General features: G+C 41.5%; 1 protein-coding gene across 1 annotated transcript in view; it reads left to right on the top strand.

Moving 5' to 3' along the window:
* The window catches only part of FUT10 (fucosyltransferase 10), a 110,982-nt gene extending 92,940 nt beyond the window's left edge, over nt 1-18,042 (top strand). The window contains exon 5 of the mRNA XM_023214588.2: nt 17,310-18,042. Within this exon, the coding sequence (XP_023070356.1) occupies nt 17,310-17,537 (228 nt within the window). The 3' untranslated portion in view covers nt 17,538-18,042. The remainder of the gene's footprint in view (nt 1-17,309) is intronic.
* The last annotated feature ends 1,014 nt before the right edge of the window (nt 18,043-19,056 follow it).

The following is a 19,056-nucleotide window of genomic DNA, read 5'->3' as shown; positions in this document are numbered from 1 at the left end:
TAGGTGAATACTAGTTATATATATTTATGGGGGTACATGTGATGATTTGATACAGGCATACAATGTGTAAGGACCAAATCAGAGTAACTGGGGTATCCATCACCTCAAACATTTATCACTTCTTTGTGTTAGGAACATTCCAGTTGCATTTGTTTAGGTTTTTTTCTTTTTCTTTTTCTTTTTTTTTTTTTTTGTTTGTTTTTTTTTGGAGACAGAGTCTCACTCTGTTGCCCATGATCTCAGCTCACTGCAGCCTCCACCTCCCGGGTTCAAGCTGTTCTTCTGCCTCAGCTTCCCGAGTAGCTGGGATTACAGGCACGGGCCACCACACCCAGCAAATTTTTTTTTTTTTTTTTTTTTTTAAGGAAAGTAAAACTACTTGGCATGGTTTATTGTTTTAAAAACAGATTTAAACTAAGTAAGAGGAAAATTGAGTTAGAGATTCCAGATAGGCATCTGACCACACATTTAATTTATATTAGTGATTTAAAATAATATTATTTATCCAATAGTAATGACACTTATTTTGTAGTCAAAACTCAATTTGATTGCATCATTAATTCATAAACAATAAAATAGAACTGCATATTTAAATATAAACATTTTTAAGAGTTTCTAACATCAATCTCTTTTTTTTCAAAAAAAAGCTAAGATGAAATTTGGAAGATATCACTTTCTTTTTTATTTATTTATTTATTTATTTTTATTTTTTTATTTTTATTTATTTATTTTTTATTATTATACTTTAAGTTCTAGGGTACATGTGCATAACGTGCAGATTTGTTACATATGTATACTTGTGCCATGTTGGTGTGCTGCACCCATCAACTCGTCAGCACCCATCAATTCATCATTTATATCAGGTATAACTCCCAATGCAATCCCTCCCCCCTCCCCCCCATGATAGGCCCCAATGTGTGATGTTCCCCTTCCCGAGTCCAAGTGAGCTCATTGTTCAGTTCCCACCTATGAGTGAGAACATGCACCCAGCTAATTTTTGTGTTTTTTAGTTGAGACGGGGGTTTCAACATGTTGGCCAGGCTGGTCTTGAACTCCTGACTTCAAGTGATCCTCCCACCTCAGCCTCCCAAAGTGCTGAGATTACAGGTAGGAGCCACTGCGCCTGGCCACTTACCCAGTTCTTGACAGTACACCTTAGCCTTTGCTGTTTCTCTTAGTATATAATTTATTTCTTCTTAGAGTAGGGCCTCTTTCTCACTTAGGTGATGAGTGCTGGTGATAAAGCAGGTGATATTAATTTTAATGGGGCTTGACCACCAGCGATGGGGCTTTTATTGCCATCAGGTGAATAATGCTCTTTAGCCCCACTCTGGGTACCAACGATCTTAACCTGGCTTCCACAGAAAACAAAAAGGGAAGCAGAGGCATCTGTGCCGTGATTCTGTTAGGGAGTGCAGTCCTAGAGGGTTGGAGGGAGGAGCAGGGGAGTGAACCACGGAAGGAGGGAGAGCAATGCGAGGATGTTACTCAGCTGAGTGTTAAGTGGGAGTGATTGTTTCATCCTCAGGACCCTGCCCCTGAGATGCACTTACTGCACTTGGGATCATTCCTTCCAGGTAAGGAAGGGGAAAAAATTGATCCATGGGCCCCGCTTTCTCCGTGGTCCAAAATTTGCCCACTGGTCCTAACTCACTCCACCTTTTGGGTTGCACGTGTGTGATATGGGTGCTGAGAAGAGTTCCACAGTGACTCCAACAGTTAAATTCTAGGGCAGGAAGTCACATGGAAGGAGGTGAGGTGTGCTGTTGGCCAGAGCCCTGCGCAGGTGGAGCAAGGGATAGATGAAGTTGAGAAGTTCAGGAATGCGCTAGACGGTGGTACTCTTACCCTCGTTCATGCCTGCTCTCCCTAAGTCTAATGATCTACTGTTAAGTTTCTTTGGATGATACTCAACTGCTGCTGGGGTAGGAGAACATCAGTTTCTTGCTTGTGCACAGTGATGATTTGGGTCTTCAGTTGCCTCCTACAAAACGGGCAGCCACTTCCCTTTCAGCCCCTTCTTTACATCCATTTCCAGAGGTTCTGTGTGCCACCAAATTCTGCAGCATCTTGTGCATGCTGCAGTGAACGTTGAGTTGCTTTGCTGCTTTCCTGCTGCTTCTTAGAACTCAGCTTTCTCACATCAACTAAGTCATTTGCCACCCATCTGTTAACTTTGCAACTTCCAAAATTTTTTGTTTTCTTTATCATTTTGTTTTTCTTCAGGAATCTATGCCATAGTAAAAAGCACCTTACTGTCATTTTATGGGATTTCAGGAGGGAATGAAATTAAAAGTGTGTGTCTAGTCAATCATTTTTTATTTGGAAGTCTCCAATTGATTGATTGAGACAGGGTCTCTATCACCCAGGCTGGAGTACAGTAGTGTGATCTCGGCTCACTGTAACCTCCAACTCCCAGGCTTGAGTGGTCCTCCCACCTCAGCCTCCCAAGTAGCTGGGACTTTAGGCACATGCCACCGTGCCTGGCAAATTTTTGTATTTTTTGTAGAGATGGAGTTTTGCCATGTTGCCCAGGCTGGTCTCGAAGTCCTTAGCTCAAGCAATGTGCCCGATCAGCCTCCTAAAGTGCTGGGATTGCATGTATTAGCCACTGTGCCCAGATTATTTTATTTATTAAACAAAGTAGTTGAAAAAAATTGTATTGAAGGTGCACTCTGATTCGGGCATTATTGTGCTAGATAATGGTAAGCAAGAAAAGACATGGTCCCTTGTCATAGGGCTTACAATTTAGATAGACATTATTAAATAAAGGAATAAGCTTTGTGCACTGTGAAGGAAAAATTCTCTAATGTGGAAGATCTGGATACTTTTGGTAAATGTTCTACAAGAGTCTTCCAAAAGGCCATCTTAATCACTGGCAGCCAGCTGTTAGTACTACCACCACAGTATCAGAATACAGCTGTTACAGTGATTCCATTAACTACCATGCTAAGATGATGAACTCGTAACAAATGCTGCATTTAAGTGCACTCTCTTCATTTTAAAGCTTTCTAGCATAAGACATCCTTTGGTACTAAATCACCACCAGAAGTAATAACCCTATGTCATCAAATGGGCACTTACCAGGAGAGCATGAACTACTTTACATGTACTTTCTTTGAACAAACTTTTATCTACTATCTATGAAGGGTAAGATCTTATACTTCCTGTATCACGATGTCAGTTGTTCAAAGATAGATGTACCTTTGGTCAAAATTTTTCTTCCTACAGATTAAACGTGATGTTTTAAATAGTTTGGATTTCTTTTTCAGTTAGAATGATAAGCTATAAAAATGGGCGAAGGCTTCTAGGAAAAAAAGATTTAGTATGAAAGGACTAAAAGACAAGATAATTTGGTGATTTCCTGTCTGTATTTAAACTGAACAAAACAGACAATCTGTCTTAAGGTTAATAGAATTTACTTTTTAACTGGAGTTGCCTGTAGTAATTTTCCATTGCTTTATATATTTTATATATACATATAAAAATTTGATTGATTGATTAAGACAGGGTCTTGCTCTGTTGCCCAGGCTGAAGTGCAGTTGTGTGGTCATGGTTCACTATAGCTTTGACTTCCTGGACTCAAGTGATCCTTCCATCTCATCCTCCTGAGTAGCTAGGATTACAGGTGCATGTCACCATGCCTGGTTAATTTTTTAAAGTTTTTCTGTAAAGTTGGAGTCTCACTATGTTGTCCATGCTGGTCTCAAACTCCTGGGGTCAAGCCATCCTCCTGCTTTGACCCTCCAAAGTGCTGGGATTACAGGTGTGAGCCACAGTGCCTGGCTGTTTTTTTTTTTTTTTTTTTTTTTTTTTTTTTGAGACAGGGTCTCATTCTATCACTCAGGCTGGAGTGCAGTGGTGCAGTCATAGCTCACTGCAGTCTTGAACTGCTGGACTCAAGCAGTCCTCCTGCCTCAGCCTCCTGAGTAGCCGGGACTACAGCATGCGCCACCATGCCTAATTTTGTAACTTTTATTTTTGTAGAGACAGGGTCTTGCTATGTTGCCAAGGCTGGTTTTGAACTTCTGACCTCAAGCAATCCTCCCACCTTGGCCTCCCAAAGTGCTGGGATTATAGGCATGAGCCACTGTACATGATCATTTTTTGTATTTTAAGTTGAAGATGAGAAGGAATAATTCCAAATGGGAGATTATTAATTATCTCATGTTTTCTACATATAAACTATCCATTTTCTTATTTATCTTCTCTTACCTTCTTGAAGTGGTGGTCTTAGAATCATGCAATGTCAGAATTGAAACTAGCTTAGGGATCACCTAATTCACCATCTCTTTAGCTGCAGAAACCTAGCATTTCCATTTGACTTCTGTTTTTTATTACATCTCCCTGCTGAAATTCCCCTTAGGTTCATGCATATCATGCATATTGTCTCCCTTTTCTACTATATATATATATATATAAAATATATATTTTTAATTAAACTTTATGTTCTAGGGTAGATGTGCACAACGTGCAGGTTTGTTATATATGTATACATGTGCCATGTTGGTTGCTGTACCCATTAACTCATCATTTACATTAGATATGTCTCCTAATGCTATCCCTCCCCCCACCCCCACCCCACAACAGGCCCTGGTGTGTGATGTTCCCTTTCCTGTGTCCCAGTGATCTCACTGTTCAATTCTCACCTATGAGTGAGAACATGCGGTGTTTGGTTTTCTGTTCTTGCTATAGTTTGCTGAGAATGATGGTTTCCAGCTGCATCCATGTCCCTACAAAGAACACGAACTCATCCTTTTTATGGCTGCATAGTATTCCATGGTGTATATGTGCCACATTTTCTTCATCCAGTCAGTCATTGATGGACATTTGGGTTGGTTCCAAGTCTATGCTATTGTGAATAGTGCTACAGTAAACATACGTGTGCATGTGTCTTTATAGCAGCATGATTTATGATCCTTGGGGTATATACCCAGTAATGGGATGGCTGGGTCAAATGGTATTTCTAGTTCTAGATCCTTGAGGTATCGCCACACTGTCTTCCACAATGGTTGAACTAATTTACAGTCCCCAAAACAGTGTAAAAGTGTTCCTATTTCTCCACATCCTCTCCAGCACCTGTTGTTTCCTGACTTTTGAATGATTGCCATTCTAACTGGTGTGAGATGGTATCTCATTGTGGTTTTGATTTGCATTTCTCTGATGGCTAGTGATGATGAGCATTTTTTCATTTGTCTGTTGGCTGCATAAATGTCTTCTTTTGAGAAGTGTCTGTTCATATCCTTTGCCCACTTGTTGTTGGGGTTGTTTTTTTCTTGTAAATTTGTTTGAGTTCTTTGTAGGTTCTGGATATTAGCCCTTTGTCAGATGAGTAGATTGCAAAAAGTTTCTCCCATTCTGTAGGTTGCCTGTTCACTCTGATGGTAGTTTCTTTTGCTGTGCAGAAGCTCTTTAGTTTAATTAGATCCCATTTGTCAATGTTGGCTTTTGTTGCCATTGCTGTTGGTGTTTTAGACATGAAGTCCTTGCCTATGCCTATGTCCTGAATGGTATTGCCTAGGTTTTCTTCTAGGGTTTTTAGGGTTTTAGTTCTAGCATTTAAGTCTCTAATCCATCTTGAATTGATTTTTGTATAAGGAGTAAGGAAGGGATCCAGTTTCAACTTTCTACTTATGGCTAGCCAGTTTTCCCAGCACCATTTATTAAATAGAGAATCCTTTCCCCATTTCTTGTTTTTGTGAGGTTTGTCAAAGATCAGATAGTTGTAGATGTGTGGTGTTATTTCTGAGGGCTCTGTTCTGTTCCATTGGTCTATATCTGTGTTTTGGTACCAGTACCATGCTGTTTTGGTTACTGTAGCCTTGTAGTATAGTCTGAAATTGGGTAGTGTGATGCCTCCAGCTATGTTCTTTTGACTTACGATTTTCTCGGCACTGTGGGCTCTTTTTTGGTTCCACATGAACTTGAAAGAAGTTTTTTCCAATTCTGTGAAGAAAGTAATTGGTAGCTTAATGGGGATGGCATTGAATCTATACATTACCTTGGGCAGTATGGCCATTTTCACGATACTGATTCTTCCTATCCATGGGCATGGAATGTTCTTCCATTTGTTTGTGTCCTCTTTTATTTCATTGAGCAGTGGTTTGTAGTTCTTGAAGAGGTCCTTCACATCCCTTGTAAGTTGGATTCCTAGATATTTTATCCTCTTTGAAGCAATTGTGAATGGGAGTTCATTCATGATTTGGCCCTGTTTGTCTGTTATTGGTGTATAAGAATGCTTGTGATTTTTGTGTATTGATTTTGTATCCTGAGGCTTTGCTGAAGTTGCTTATCAGCTTGAGGAGATTTTGGGCTGAGACAATGGGGTTTTCTAAATAGACAATCATGTCATCTGCAAACAGGGACAATTTGACTTCTTCTTTTCCTAATTGAATACCCTTTATTTCTTTCTCTTGCCTGATTGCCCTGGCCAGAACTTCCCACACTATGTTGAATAGGAGTGGTGAGAGAGGGCATCCCTGTCTTATGCCAGTTTTTAAGGGGAATGCTTCCAGTTTTTGCCCATTCAGTATGATATTGGCTATGGGTTTGTCATAAATAGCTCTTATTATTTTGAGATATGTTCCATCAATACCGAATTTATTGAGAATTTTTAGCATGAAGGGCTGTTGGATTTTGTCAAAGGCTTTTTCTGCATCTATTGAGATAATCATGTGGTTTTTGTCTTTGGTTCTGTTTATATGCTAGATTACGTTAATTGGTTTGTGTATGTTGAACCAGCCTTGCATCCCAGGGATGAAGCCCACTTGATCATGGTGGATAAGCTTTTTGATGTGCTGCTGGATTTGGTTTGCCAGTATTTTATTGAGAAGTTTTGCATCGATGTTCATCAGGGTTATTGGTCTAAATTCTTTTTTGTTGTTGTTGTGTCTCTGCCAGGCTTTGGTATCAGGATGATGTTGGCCTCATAAAATGAGTTAGGGAGGATTCCTTCTTTTTCGATTGATTGGAATAGTTCCAGAAGGAATAGTACCAGCTCCTACTTGTACCTCTGGTAGAATTCAGCTGAGAATCTGTCTGGTCCTGGACTTTTTTTGGTTGGTAGGCTATTAATTATTGCCTCAATTTCAGAGCCTGCTATTGGTCTATTCAGGGATTCAACTTCTTCCTGATTTAGTCTTGGGAGAGTGTATGTGTCCAGGAATTATCCTTTTCTTCTAGGTTTTCTAGTTTATTTGTGTAGAGGTGTTTACAGTATTCTCTGGTGGTAGTTTGTATTTCTGTGGGATCAGTGGTGATATCCCCTTTATCATTTTTTATTGCATCTATTTGATTCTTTTCTCTTTTCTTCTTTATTAGTCTTGCTAGTGGTCTATCAATTTTGTTGATCTTTTCAAAAAACCAGCTCCTGGATTCGTTGATTTTTTTTTTTTTTTTTTTGGAGGGTTTTTTGTGTCTCTATCTCCTTCAGTTCTGCTCTGATCTTAGTTATTTCTTGCCTTCTGCTAGCTTTTGAATGTGTTTGCTCTTGCTTCTCTAATTCTTTTAATTGTGATGTTAGGGTGTCGATTTTAGATCTTTCCTGCTCTCTCTTGTGGGCATTCAGTGCTATAAATTTCCCTCTACACACTGCTTTAAATGTGTCCCAGAGATTCTGGTATATTGTGTCTTTGTTCTCATTGATTTCAAAGAACATCTTTATTTCTGCCTTCATTTCGTTATGTACCCAGTAGTCATTCAGCAGCAGGTTGTTCAGTTTCCATGTAGTTGAGCAGTTTTGATTGAGTTTCTTAGTCCTGAGTTCTATTTTGATTGCACTGCGGTCTGAGAGACAGTTTGTTATAATTTCTGTTCTTTCACATTTGCTGAGGAGTGCTTTACTTCCGACTATGTGGTCAATTTTGGAATAAGTGCGATGTGGTGCTGAGAAGAATGTATGTTCTGTTGATTTGGGGTGGAGAGTTCTGTGGATGTCTATTAGGTCTGCTTGGTGCAGAGCTGAGTTCAAGTCCTGGATATTCTTGTTAACCTTCTGTGTCGTTGATCTGTCTCTTTTGAGAGTGGGGTGTTAAAGTCTACCATTATTATTGTGTGGGAGTCTAAGTCTCTTTGTAAGTCTCTAAGGACTTGCTTTATGAATCTGGGTGCTCCTGTATTGGGTGCATATATATTTAGGATAGTTAGCGCTTCTTGTTGAATTGATCCGTTTACTGTTATGTAATGGCCTTCTTTGTCTCTTTTGATCTTTCTTGGTTTAAAGTCTGTTTTATCAGAGACTAGAATTGCAACCCCTGCCTTTTTTTGTTTTCCATTTGCTTGGTAGATCTTCCTCCATCCCTTTATTTTAAGCCTATGTGTGTCTCTGTACGTGAGATGGGTCTCCTGAATACAGCAAACTGATGGGTCTTGACTCTTTATCCAATTTGCCAGTCTGTGTCTTTTAATTGGACCCTTTAGCCCATTTACATTTAAGGTTAATATTATTATGTGTGAATTCGATCCTTTCATTATGATGTTAGCTGGTTATTTTGCTCGTTAGTTGATGCAGTTTCTTCCTAGCATCAATGGTCTTTATATTTTGGCATCTTTTTGCAATGGCTGGTACTGGTTGTTCCTTTCCATGTTTAGTGCTTCCCTCAGGAGCTCTTGTAGGGCAGGCCTGGGCCTGGAGGTGACAAAATATCTCAGCATTTGCTTATCTGTAAAGAATTTTATTTCTCCTTCACTTATAAACTTAGTTTGGCTGGATATGAAATTCTGGGTTGAAAATTCTTTTCTTTAAGAATCCCACTCTCTTCTGGCTTGTAGGGTTTCTGCCAAGAGATCTGCTGTTAGTCTGATGGGCTTCCCTTTGTGGGTAACCCGACCTTTCTCTCTGGCTGCCCTGAACATTTTTTCCTTCATTTCAACTTTGGTGAATCTGACAATTATGTATCTTGGAGTTGCTCTTCTCGAGGAGTGTCTTTGTGGCGTTCTCTGTATTTCCTGCATTTGAATGTTGGCCTGCCTTACTAGATTGGGGAAGTTCTCCTGGATAATATCCTGCAGAGTGTTTTTGCAACTTGGTTACATTCTCCCTGTCACTTTCAGGTACACCAATCAGACATAGATTTGGTCTTTTCACATAATCCCACATTTCTTGGAGGCTTTGTTCATTTCTTTTCACTCTTTTTTCTCTTCTCTTCTTGCTTCATTTCATTCATTTGATCTTCAATCACTGATACTCTTTCTTCTAGTTGATTGAGTCAGTTACTGAAGCTTGTGCATTTGTCTTGTAGTTCTCATGTCATGGTTTTCATGTCTATCAGTTCGTTTATGGACTTCTCTGCATTGGTTATTCTGGTTATCCATTTGTCAAATCTTTTTTCAAGGTTTTTAGTTTCTTTGCACTAGGTTTGTGGTTCCTCCTTTAGCTCTGAGAAGTTTGATCGACTGAAGTCTTATTCTCTGAACTCGTTAAAGTCGTCCTCCATCCAGGTTTGTTCCGTTGCTGGTGAGGAGCTGCGTTCCTTTGGAGGGGGAGAGGCGCTCTGATTTTTTGAATTTTTAGCTTTTCTGCATTGCTTTTTCCCCATCTTTGTGGTTTTATCTACCTTTGGTTTTTGATGATGGTGACGTACAGATAGGGTTTTGGTGTGGATGTCCTTTCCGTTTGTTAGTTTTCCTTCTAACAGTCAGGACCCTCAGCTGCAGGTCTGTTGGAGTTTGCTTGAGGTCCACTCCAGTTAGGCTACTCCCAGTTAGGCTCTCCCAGTTGGGCTACTCGAGGGTCAGGGACCCACTTGAGCAGTCAGTCTGTCCGTTCTCAGATCTCAACCTCTGTGCTGGGAGAATCACTGCTCTCTTCAAAGCTGTCAGACAGGGACATTTATATCTGCAGAGGTTTCTGCTGCTTTTGTTTAGCTATGCCCTGTCCCCAGAGGTGGAGTCTACAGAGGCACGCAGGCCTCCTTGAGCTGAGGAGGCCTCCTTGAGCTGAGTGGCTTCCCGGTCGCTTTGTTTACCTACTTAAGCCTCAGCAAAGGTGGGTGCCCTTACCCCAGCCTTCCTGCTGCCTTGTAGTTACATCTCAGACTGCTGTGCTAGCAATGAGGGAGGCTCCGTGGGTGTGGGACCCTCGGAGCCAGGCACAGGATATAATCTCCTGGTGTGCTGTTTGCTAAGACCCTTGGAAAAGCGCAGTATTAGGTGGGAGTGACCTGATTTTCCAGGTGTTGTGTGTCACGGTTTCTCTTGGCTAGGAAAAGGAATTCCCTTCCGCCTTGCGCTTCCCGGGTGAGGTGATGCCTCGCCCTGCTTCAGCTCTCGCTTGTTGGGCTGCACACACTGTCCTGCACTGACTGTCCAACACACCCCAGTGAGATGAACCCAGTACCTCAGTTGGAAATGCAAAAATCACCCCTCTTCTGTGTCACTCATGCTGGGAGCTGGAGGCTGGAGCTGTTCCTATTCAGCCATCTTGGCATCCCCCTCAATTTTTTTTTTTTTTTTTTTTTTTTTTTTAGACAGAGTCTCACTCTGTTGCCCAGGCTGGAGTGCAGTGGTATGATCTCAGCTCACTGCAACCTCTGCCTCCTGGATTCAAGCAATTATCCTGTCTCAGCATCCTGACTAGCCGGGACAACAGGTGCATGCCACCACACCTGGCTAATTTTTGTATTTTTAGTAGAGACGGGGTTTCGCCATGTTGGCCATGCTGATGTAGAACTCCTGACCTCGTGATCCACCTGCCTTGGCTTCCCAAAGTGCTGGGATTACAGATGTGAGCCACTGCGCCCAGCCTTCTACTATATTCTTTAACATATTAATGGTAGTTTAAAGTTCCTCCCTGATAGTTCCAACATCTGAGTCATTTATGAGTCTGGTTCTGTTGATGGCTTTATCTCTTGACAGTGTTTTTTTTTTCCCTCTTTTTATGTGTTTCATGATTTTTTTTTTTTTTTTTTTTTGATTCCTGGACATTATGTACAAAAGCATAGAGACTGAGATCAGTGTTTATGTGTGGCAATGGACATGTCTCTTTTCTGTCAAGGCTGTTAATGTGTGTAGGTAGGGGAGGAGGGATGTGTATTACTCCATTTTCCCACTGCTTATAAAGAACCAACCAAGACTGGGTAATTTATAAGGAAAGAGGTTTAATTGACTCACAGTTCTGCATGGCGAGGGAGGCCTTCGGAAACTTAGAATCATGGTGGAAAGCAAAGTGAGGAAGCAAACACATCTTACCATGGCAAAGCAGGAGGGGAGGGAGGGAGAGAGGGAGAGAGAGAGGAAATGCCACACATTTGAACCATCAGATCTCCTGAGAACTCACTATCAGGACAACAGCATGGGGGAGATCACCCCCATGATCCAATCGCCTCCCACCAGTTCCCTCCCTTGACACATGGGGATTACAATTCAAGATGACATTTGGGTGGGGACACAAAACCAAATCATATTAGGGAGGTAGAGTCAGTTTAGTAAAGAGTTGAGCTAGATTTGGATTTTGTGTTGCTATTGTTACCTTTTGTGCTTCCCAGGTTTCAAGTGTTTCCAGTAATAATAATTATCCAGTAGCTAAGCACTGCTATTGCCTATGTTTAAAGTGGGGCCTGGGGTGTTAAAGAGTTTTTGTCAGTATTTCTCCTCCACCCTCAGCTTTTAGCAATTCCTGCATTGCTATGCCACAGATGAGGTCTATTTCAATATTCTTGCTTCTCCCCACCAGCAAACTCCTGTTACTCATTCCTTAGCAGTAGGCTTACGTTGGGAGTAGGGCAATTTCTTTGCTATCTTCACAGCCTCAGGCTTAGGCAGGTTCTGGATTCCTGGGTCTCAGGGGTGAAGCTTTTCCAGTGTCCTTGCCTCTTCTTCCCCTGGCAGCCAAGCTCTGCCTTGTATCTGTGGTTAGTTTGGAGGGAGAGTTTATGCCCCTCTCCAGTGGTGTAACTTCTGGTATCATGATAGGATCCTAGGCCCAAAATGGTTTCCATCCTGCCCCCAACCATGAGAATGAGGAGTTTTACTTCTCCTTCTCCCCCAGAAGTAATAGATTTTTCCCTTGGATCTGGGAGCAGAAGGGTGTGCTACCGCTCCCGCAGTGGCTTAAGGCTTTTACATTTATGAGGAAAAGGTCTGGGGAGGGTGGAGGGGCTTCCTGAATGTCCCCTAGCAGAGAAAGATCATCCACCGTGCCGTGCCAAGGCTGGGGATCCTTTCCAATCCTGTGCTGCCCCCAGTCTTCCTTCTGAGCATTTGATGGAGGCCCATAGACAAGAACTTTTGATGAGTTTGAACTCTCATTTTTGTGTCTGGGCATCCCAGCTATTCCAGGTGATATAGTTACTCCACTGCTAAGAATTTATTAAAATTTTAACCGATTTCTTGTGACCTGTTTTTATGGTGATCACTTCTTCTCCTGTGTTCTGCCAAAGGTGAAACAGATTATCCATAAGATCCTCAAAAGGGCTTTGTCACCCTCTGGAATTCAGTTCCCTGATGGGCTCAAGAAGTTATGAATTTGAGGATTATCTGTATTTTTCTCATTGCTAGGAACCATGTTCTCTTTGGAAACAAAATCTTTTAAAAATCATACTTTAGAAACAGCTGGTTTTTCTGCCCAAGACCTCAGCTGGAAAGGGATGCTGAAACTAAAGTTACTTCTAAAACTGTCATAACTACTTCATCAGACACACTTCCTTCGGGTCATACTGTGAAATATTTCTGGCAGAATATTAGAGTGAAAAGAGTTCATTTCATAAGATTCTTTTCTCTGTGATGTCACCTTGAGTTGGAACTTTATCCTACACTTAATGGGCTCCTCTCCTGAGTTGGAAGGCAAGGAAATAGGGTATTATTACTGACTTTCTCATATAAACAGTTATGCAAGGTCAGGGTTGGGAAGACCATGGAAGGTTATGTGATCCGTACAATTACCAGCTGACTGGTGACTCGAGTGTCATGAACAAGGCGTCCATTAATTTGTGCTGGGGCATTTTCAGTGTTGGTGATTTCATTCTTTTTAAAGGTAGCTTATTTTATCTTTTGTTTGTCTTGACAGTTATATGGTTCTTTCTATTGAACTGGAACTTCCCCTTTTATAGTCAATTCTTTTTTTTTTTTTTTTTGAGACGGAGTCTTGCACTGTTGCCCAGGCTGGAGTGCAATGGCACGATCTCAGCTCACTGCAACCTCTGCCTTCCAGGTTCAAGTGATTCTCCTGCCTCAGCCTCCTGAGTAACTGGGATTACAGGCGTATGCCACCACACCCAGCTAATTTTTTATATTTTTAGTAGAGATGGGGTTTCACTATGTTGGCCAGGCTGGTCTTGAACTCCTGACCTCGTGATCCGCCTGCCTTGGCCTCCCAAATTGCTGAGGTTACACGTGTGAGCCACTGTGCCCGGCCTTTATAATCAATTCTTAGCTACCTGCTCTGATTCCTCAGTTTGGCAGGATACAGTCTGGCATCTGTACCTACCAGCCAATAGGGGTGAACAGTGGCCTCTCAAAAGTTGAAAGTTGTTTTGCATCTCCTTGATTTTGTTCTGCTCTTGCTTCAAATCCAGTCTCTATCCAGCCGTGAACTCTGGCTAACGTAATCACAATTTTGAGCCTACCTTTGGTCCTTTGAACTTGGTATTCGTAGATTTCCCAGATTTTAAGTCTTAGCATTCCTAATGGTTTACAATTTCAGTTTGCACTCTGGTTCTCTGTGCTTGGTAAAGAATTCCTGCTCAAGGTCTAGGCCCTTGGAAATGAGACTTCATGATATTCCATCAGTGGTTCCCAAGAGAAAGGGGGACTTGGCAATCTCTATCCTTCACATTTTACCAAACAAGTTAATTCACATTTCCACTTACATAGTCCCTTCACTTGAAGGGACTTCTTTGCTTGAAGACAAACTCTGTTCGCTCCGAGTCATCACCTCTTCACACTAAGTTAATTAACAAAAACAGCAGTCTTCCACTTCTTTTCCCTTTTGTGTCCTTCCCAGAAGCAACCGCAATATTTAGCTAATTATTTAATTATTTTAGTATTTACCTAATGTTTCTTTTTCTGTTTTTCTTTTTTTTTTTCTCTTGAAATGGAGTCTTACTCTGTCATCCAGGCTGGCGCGCAGTGGCATGATCTTGGCTCGCTGTAACCTCTGTCTCCCGGGCTCAAGTGATTCTCCTGCCTCAGTCTCCTGAGTAGCTGAGATTACAGGCACATGTCAGCACGCCCGGCTAATTTTTATATTTTTGGTAGAGACAGGGTTTCACCGTGTTGGCCAGGGTTTCACCATGTTGGGCTTGAACTCTTCACCTCAAGTTATCCACCTGCCTTGGCCTCCCAAAATGCTGGGATTACAGGAGTGAGCCACCACACCGGGCCTGTTTACTCTCTGTTTCTAAGTAACACATTTACATACTTTTTTTTTAAAAAAATATTCAGTGTTTGATTACAACTGTGTGACTATTATTAAAAAATAAACCACATAGTACACTATCATTTTCCCCCTTAGATATACAGTTTTTTGTTTTTTCCCAGGTAATAATTTCCTTCTTATTTGATTATTTTTCCATGTACCTGTTAGTCATTCAGTCTTTGTTGATTGTTTAACTCTCCTCTGAAGATGCTGAGATACGGCAGGTGTCCAGCTCTCTTGACCTTGTGGAAGGGATCTCTCCCAGAGCCTCCGACCCACTCCCATGTGTGCTCATTGCCCTCTACCTTAGTGTGGAGCAGCAGCCTGAGATGTCACTTCCCCAGCATTTTGGGAAGTTTCTTTCTTTTCTTTTTTTCTCTTCTGTTGACATCTGTTTCCTGCATGCTATGTCTCCTGTTTTCTTAGTTTATTCTCTTGTTTTGGATAATCATACTCTTCAGTTGCTTCCTGAGAAGAGGTATATGGGAGAATGTATGAAAATGTCTTCATTTCAGCCCAGCGCGGTGGCTCACACCTGTATTCCCAGCACTTTGGGAGGCTGAAGCGGGTGGATCACCTGAGGTCAGGATTTCGAGACCAACCTGACCAACATGGTGAAACCTTGTCTCTACTAAAAATACAATAAATAAATAAATAAATAAATAAATAAATAAGCCGGACATAGTGGCCGGCACCTGTAGTCTCAGCTACTTGGGAGGCTGAGGCAGGAGACTCACTAGAACCCAGGAGGCAGAGGTTACAGTGAGCCGAGATTGCGCCACTGCACTCCAGCCTGGGGGACACAGCGAGACTCCCTCTCAAAAAAAAAAAATAAAATAAAATAAAATCAAGAAAGAAAGAAAGAAAGAAAGAAAGGAAAGAAAATGTCTTCATTCTACCCTAAATTTAAGCAATAGGTTAGCTGACTGTAAACCACTAAAATGTACGTCCATTTTCCTCAGAATTTTGAAGGCATTTTGCCATTGTCTTTTACTAAAAAAACTTAATTTTGTTTACAGAACATTTTAAAGACAGTTCAGAGTTCTGTATGCCCTTTCCCTGGCTTCCCCTCATGCTGTCATTTTATGTAACTGTGGTACATTTGTCACCAATAAGAAATTCATATTGGCATATTACTGCTAGCTAAACTGCAGAGTCTAGTCATATTTCTCTTTAGTTGTATTTGGCCATATTTCTGTAACATCCTCTGTCTGCTCTAGGATCAAATCCAGGATACCAGGCTGTAATTAAGCAAGCACGTTTCATTAGTCTCCTCCAATCTGTGACGGTTGCTCAAGCTTTTTCTTATTTTTAATAACTTTTGAAGGGTACTGGTTAGTATTTTGTAGAATGTCCCTTCATATGGTTTGTCTGATGTCTTCTCATGTTAACACTTGGGTTATGGATTTTGGGGAATAATACCACAGAGGTAAATGTGTTCTCATTGCATCCTATTAGGGCAGCTGTTCCCAACCTTTTTGGCACCAGAGACTGATTTTGTGGAAGACAGTTTTTCCACAAATCGGTGAGTGGGTGGGAGATTAGACGCTTATAAGGAGTGAGCAAGCTGTATTCCTCCTGTATGCAGTTCAAAATAAGGTTCACCCTCTTAGGAGAATCTAATGCCGCTGATGAGCTGACAGGAGGCAGAGCTCAGGCGGCAATGCTCACGTGCGTGCTGCTCACCTCCTGCTCTGCAGCCCCATTCCTAACAGGCTACGGAACAGTACTGGTTCATGACTCCGGAGCTGAGGACCCCTGTATCAGGGGATGCATTATACCAACATAATGTGTAACTGGTAACATTAGCTTCGATTGCTTGGTTCAGGTGGCATGTGGTAGGTTTTCCCACCGTGAAGTTGTTAATTTTCCTACTTCTATGTTTTGTTACTCTTCTGCCCTCTTCCATTCTCCCAGTTCTTACAGGTTAATGCCTTTCAAGAACAGTCTTTTTACTCTCATTTTCATGGTGTTTCTGGAGGAAATGAAATTGGATATGTGTGTTCACTCTGTTATTCTGGAGTTTTTCTGTCTCCCCTTTTCCTCTTTTACTTTTTAAAAATTTTCTCCCTTTCCCGCTTCTAAATTATTGGAAGGTCAAATCCTGAACATGTAGGCCATTTTAAGGACTTGGACTTTAACTTGCAATGAGAAAGGCTGCTGAGTGTAGCCTGCAGAGGATCAAACGAAGAATTAAGGGGTTAGTTAGGAGACCATGGAAATAAGCTGAGACTGAGCACAGACCAAGCTTGTGGCGGCATTTTGAAGCTGGGAGGTATTATGCAAATGTCAGGTATCATTATTGTTGGGTGGAAACATCTTAGTACCGGGGACAGTTGAGTGCAGTGGAAATATATTAACAACTACGGATTAGTTGTAACATGTGACAACATAGATAAATGTAAAAACAGTGCGTGGTGAAAAAGTAGCAAACAAATGCGATATACAATAACATATAAGTATATTAAAAATAAATGCCCAGAGATTGAGAACACATTTCGCAATGAGTATTCAAATACACTTACAGGCAAATATAAAGAACTGTGTTAAATATCTTAAAATATTTGCCTATGGGGAGGAGGGTAGGGGTGGGATAATAGGGGGAAAAGGAATAAACAAATCAACAGATAAATAACCAGGGAGGGGGGAAGGCTTTAGAATCTAAAGAGAACGACATTCGATCTTAAGTATATACTGTTTGGGGCAATTTATGTAACTTTTTTGTGCTTTAGTTTCCACTCCTGTAAAATGGGGTGGTAGCACCTATTTAATATGCTTGCCATAAGAATTAAGTGAGGCAACATGTGAGATGCTTTCTTTCCCCTTTAACTCCATGGGGTAAAGCTGTTGCTTTAAGGAAAGTCTGGGCTGCGTTCCATTATTGTGAGATGGGAACACGGGAATTGTGCTTCCTTATCACATGTTTTTAATTCGTTTGTCTCTTCTCTTCATGCAGGGCTTACCACCCAAAAGATGGAAGGCAGAAGATACCCACCTGAGTTGCCCAAAGCCCACAGTGTTTGCTTTCTCACCACTCCGGGCTCCACCTTTGAGATCTTTGCGAGAGATGTGGATATCCAGCTTTGAACAATCCAAGAAAGAAGCACAGGCACTAAGGTGGCTGGTTGATAGGAATCAAAACTTTTCATCTCAAGAGTTTTGGGGCCTAGTATTCAAGGACTGATTTCAAAAGTGATCAGAATGAAACAGACTAGAGCCTTCTTGAGGTTTATTTTCTAGGTTGCCTTAATATTAGCTATTTGAACGTAATAGCTATTCCGTTGACTATCCAGCAGGATAATAATTAGTTGCTGCAGTACTCATAATGAGCCCTTTCAAAGAGTAGATGTAAATTACCCTTAGGGGTTGCCTCTATATTTTTTATACTAAAAAAGGAAATATTTCTTATGAACACTGGTTATCTTCCATGTCCATGTCTGTGGACCCACATACTTACTGCCTTTTGTGGAAATTCACCTGAAGTGAGCACTTTCCTTGTGCAGTGGAGGGAGACAATCTAGCTGTAGATTCTTGATACTCACCTCACTCTCAACAGCTTATTGGTATTTGGCAAACCCGGTGTCCTGCAGCTGAGCATGAACATGAAATACATTAGAACTTGGAAATGAGAGATCCCATCTGTTGGTTTCCAGGGATGTAAGTGAGTAATAAAAGCTGTTTCAAGTTTATCCGCTATCCACTCTTCAAGTGAAAAGAACGTATCTGTGTCTACCTTCTTCTTCATACCCTGAGCCACCTCTCTAACCTTCTTTAGTTATGCCTTGCCCTATCGCCTCCCATTTTCCCTTCAAAGTAGAATGTCTTGTAAAGACACAGTAACTCCTGTGCGTTTTGATTAGTGAGATGTTACCACTTATCCCTTCTGCTGAGCAGAATAGTATCAAGAATTGCTATGATTATGATTCAGTCTGGACAGCCTGGACATTTTGAGCAGCGCAAGAGTAGAAGTGAATACCCCCAGGAACTCCAACTGTGCTGAAGCTGATTTGTCTGTTCATAGGATGCTGCGCAGCCTGTCATGGTGGCAGCCACCAGCATTCAGTTTGTAAGCATTTCCTGTCATTTCTGATCCTGCCACAGAGAAGGTTGAGCTGTCCTGTCTGGGGCATCTACTGGAGCACCTCAGAAGACGAGGAAAACACTGGTTCACGTTTTCTTTCCATGTGAGGGAGGGGAGGCTTCTAGATGATACTAAAAGCCTGTTGCCACTGTTGTGTCATGGTTTCCATTCTTCATCATGGAAAGCCACAAGCCTCAGAAGGCAGCCAGAGGACAGGAAGAGTCTGTGATGCTCATGTTTGTGTCATGGCATGAGGGGGAATTGACAAGTGCCTCCTTAGCTGTGGCTCCTGTAGAAGGCTGTGCCCTTGGTGTGCTTGGCAGTGAGCAGTATCTTCATTAGGTAGCTCTGGCTGGGCTTTGTCAGCTAGCATTGAGAAAGGAGAACCAAAACCAGTACCTCCTTACAGAAGCCAGAAGGATCACACTGGGTGAGAGAAGGTGTCTATAACTGGGTTCTTCCTAATCCCAGCTCTTTCATTAACTAAATATGATCTTGGAGATATCTCTTAACCTCCATGGGCCTTAGTTTTTATATCTTAAAAGAAGTGATTGGGCTGGCCTTGGAAGGTTTTTTTTTTGTTTTTTTTCCCCTGTGTAACACTCTTAATTGTTCATCAACA

Source organism: Piliocolobus tephrosceles, chromosome 7, assembly GCF_002776525.5.
Source record: "Piliocolobus tephrosceles isolate RC106 chromosome 7, ASM277652v3, whole genome shotgun sequence".
Classification (NCBI taxonomy): Eukaryota; Metazoa; Chordata; class Mammalia; order Primates; family Cercopithecidae; genus Piliocolobus; species Piliocolobus tephrosceles.
This window is presented reverse-complemented; position numbering and strand designations above follow the sequence as displayed.